The sequence below is a fragment of the Penaeus monodon genome, chromosome 18, assembly GCF_015228065.2.
Source record: "Penaeus monodon isolate SGIC_2016 chromosome 18, NSTDA_Pmon_1, whole genome shotgun sequence".
Lineage (NCBI taxonomy): Eukaryota > Metazoa > Arthropoda > Malacostraca > Decapoda > Penaeidae > Penaeus > Penaeus monodon.
In genome coordinates this window covers 39803447-39805946 of record NC_051403.1, presented here as the reverse complement: position 1 = coordinate 39805946, position 2500 = coordinate 39803447, and the positions used below count along the sequence as shown (strand labels likewise).

General features: G+C 44.3%; 1 protein-coding gene across 1 annotated transcript in view; it reads right to left on the bottom strand.

Annotated features, from left to right (window-relative positions):
• Window positions 1-2015, bottom strand: part of LOC119584506 (trissin receptor-like) — a 48529-nt gene extending 46514 nt beyond the window's left edge. Inside the window, exon 1 of the mRNA XM_037933155.1 lies at window positions 1513-2015. Within this exon, the coding sequence (XP_037789083.1) occupies window positions 1513-1744 (232 nt within the window). The 5' untranslated portion in view covers window positions 1745-2015. The remainder of the gene's footprint in view (window positions 1-1512) is intronic.
• Between the last annotated feature and the right edge of the window lie 485 nt (window positions 2016-2500).

Genomic DNA, 2500 nt, shown 5'->3' with positions numbered 1-2500 from the left:
AGAAAGAAAGGAATTACGATTAATTACGAATCACCAATTGTATAACGCTGATAATCAAGAAGAGGCGAAAAGAAATTGAGCGCATAATTTCATCCATTTCTTAATCAGAGCAGTGATTAAAACACCAGAAAAATCTCGTGACGGATTTTTAAGATTATCCTCAACACAATGAGGCATAAAGAAAACAAAAGCACCGGGTAATTAATTCGAGATTTCGCAGATACGAGTCTTTTGAGTTGTTCATGACGAAGCTTCGAGACAATGACTTAATGATACGATGACTAATTACCCAGAAACTGGTGTCTTGAACATCTCAATCGCTGTTCGAGACGTTCCTGCACTATGAGTAAGTGCACGCGCGCGCGCGTGTGTGTGTGTGTGTGTGTGTGTGTGTGTGTGTGTGTGTGTGTGTGTGTGTGTGTGTGTGTGTGTGTGTGTGTGTGTGTGTTGTGTGTGTGTGTGTGTGTGTGTGTGTGTGTGTGTGTGTGTGTGTGTGTGTGTGTGTGTTGTTTGTGTGTGTGTGTGGTATCTACATTAAATAAGATGCTTCATATTATAAGACCCCCCCCCTTTTTAGCAAAGATTTTATGGGGAGGAAAATGCCCATTGTTATTGTGGAACTGTGTCCCAAAACATTCGACTCTGAAATGACATTATTTCCGTAATATATCTATCCTTATATATAGCCTGGGTGTGTATTATAGCTTATCTCATCCAGATCATCATTTATCATATGTAAAGACCCCATAACTAATTTAGATATAAGAAAGTCAACTTTGCTGATCTAAAGCGTTTGTTTACAATACATCCTTTCACTCCCGGACCTCATGGCTTGGAGGGACACCGAACGTACGGTAAATGCACTACCCATGCCATTAAATTTAAAGGTCATAGGATGCACACGATTTATGAACGATTTTTAGGGCAAAACCCGCGTCTTGTGCGGCGAGAAATACTGTGCACAAAATTTTGCTGCAATAACCCGTAGGTATACATGCATTATATAACAGTACGTGCCCAACGTACCTTGGTTCTCGTTTACTGACCCCCTTCCTCCTGCGTTCACTTCCTCTAAAATACTTTACCCAAATGACCCTGTCTTCGATCCCTCCCTCCTTCCCTTCCTTCACTCCTCCGTTCCTCCTTCCCTTTCTTTCCTTACTTCGAAGTTTCTTCTCTCCTTTCTTTCCTCCCTCCTTCCGTAACTGTTACTCCTCCCACTTGTCGAAGTCTTCCTTCCTCTCTCTTCTTTTCCTCTTTCCGTGCTCTCCTCCTTTCCCGAGCCTTTCCTCCCTCCCTTCTGTCTTTCCTCCTTCTTTCCTCATTTCTGCCTTTCCTCTCTCCTTTTCTTCCTCCTCTCCTTACTTTCTTCCCTCCCTCCCTCTCTCCCTCTCTCCTTTCGTCTATCCCTACAAGTCTCCTTCCCTCCTTCCTCCCTTTCCTTTCTCCCTCTTGTCGTCCCTTCCCTCCCTCCCTCCGTCCCTCCTTCCCTCCTCCCCAATTTTCACTTACCCAAAAACGCGAAGATGAAGACAGCGGTGTAGAGCAGGAGAAGCGGCACTTTCACCTCCGGCTGATGGAAAATGTAGGAACCAGGATCCTCATCTTCGCCACAGGTCTCCTCCGCCGCCCCCGCCTTGACAGAGTCCTCCACGCTGCAGTTGGGGCCGTCGGGAACCCCCAGGTGGGCGGCCGTGGGCGCTGAAGTCGGGTACGAGCTTTCGTTCGAGTCGGCGGGGAACATTTCGGAAGAGGCGTGGAAGGGCAGGAGGTCCGTAGTTTACTCTTGTTATTTTCGACCTTTTCCTCTGTCTTTTTTTATTGGACAATTCTCTTATTTCTAGAACGGGGAGGGGGGGGGGAGGGAGTGAGTTCCCAGGGGCTTTGTTCTTAGCTGATCATCTTCATTTCGGATTTTTTTCTTTCTTTTTTCTATTTCATACAAACGGATCTGTGGAAGAAAGGAAAATATACATTTAAACTTGTTATAGACAGGCAGATAAGTAGATAAATAGATAGATAGACATGGATGGATATATAGATAGATGGATATACTGTAGATTGAAACATCGGTAGATAGATAAGGAAATGAGTAGATACGTGACCAGACAAATAGATAGATAGATGAACAGTTTGCTAAACAGACAGAGAGAGAAACAGACAGACATGTTTCAAGTTCAAATGAATACACAGTACTGAATATGAATAGTCAGCGGTGCAATAGATAGACACGGATTTTATCTTATCAATTCCTTGATCAATTCAGTGAAAATTGAAAATGCTTATATATTCAGGTCAAGGTCGCACGTGTATAATGCCAACGCACACACATATGCACCAACGTCAAAAATACCCAGTGAATAGGTATATAAATAAATGCACGTAACACACACACACACACACACACACACACACACACACACACACACACACACACACACACACACACACACACACACACACGCGCACGCACGCACACGCACGTGTGCATGCTCTCTCT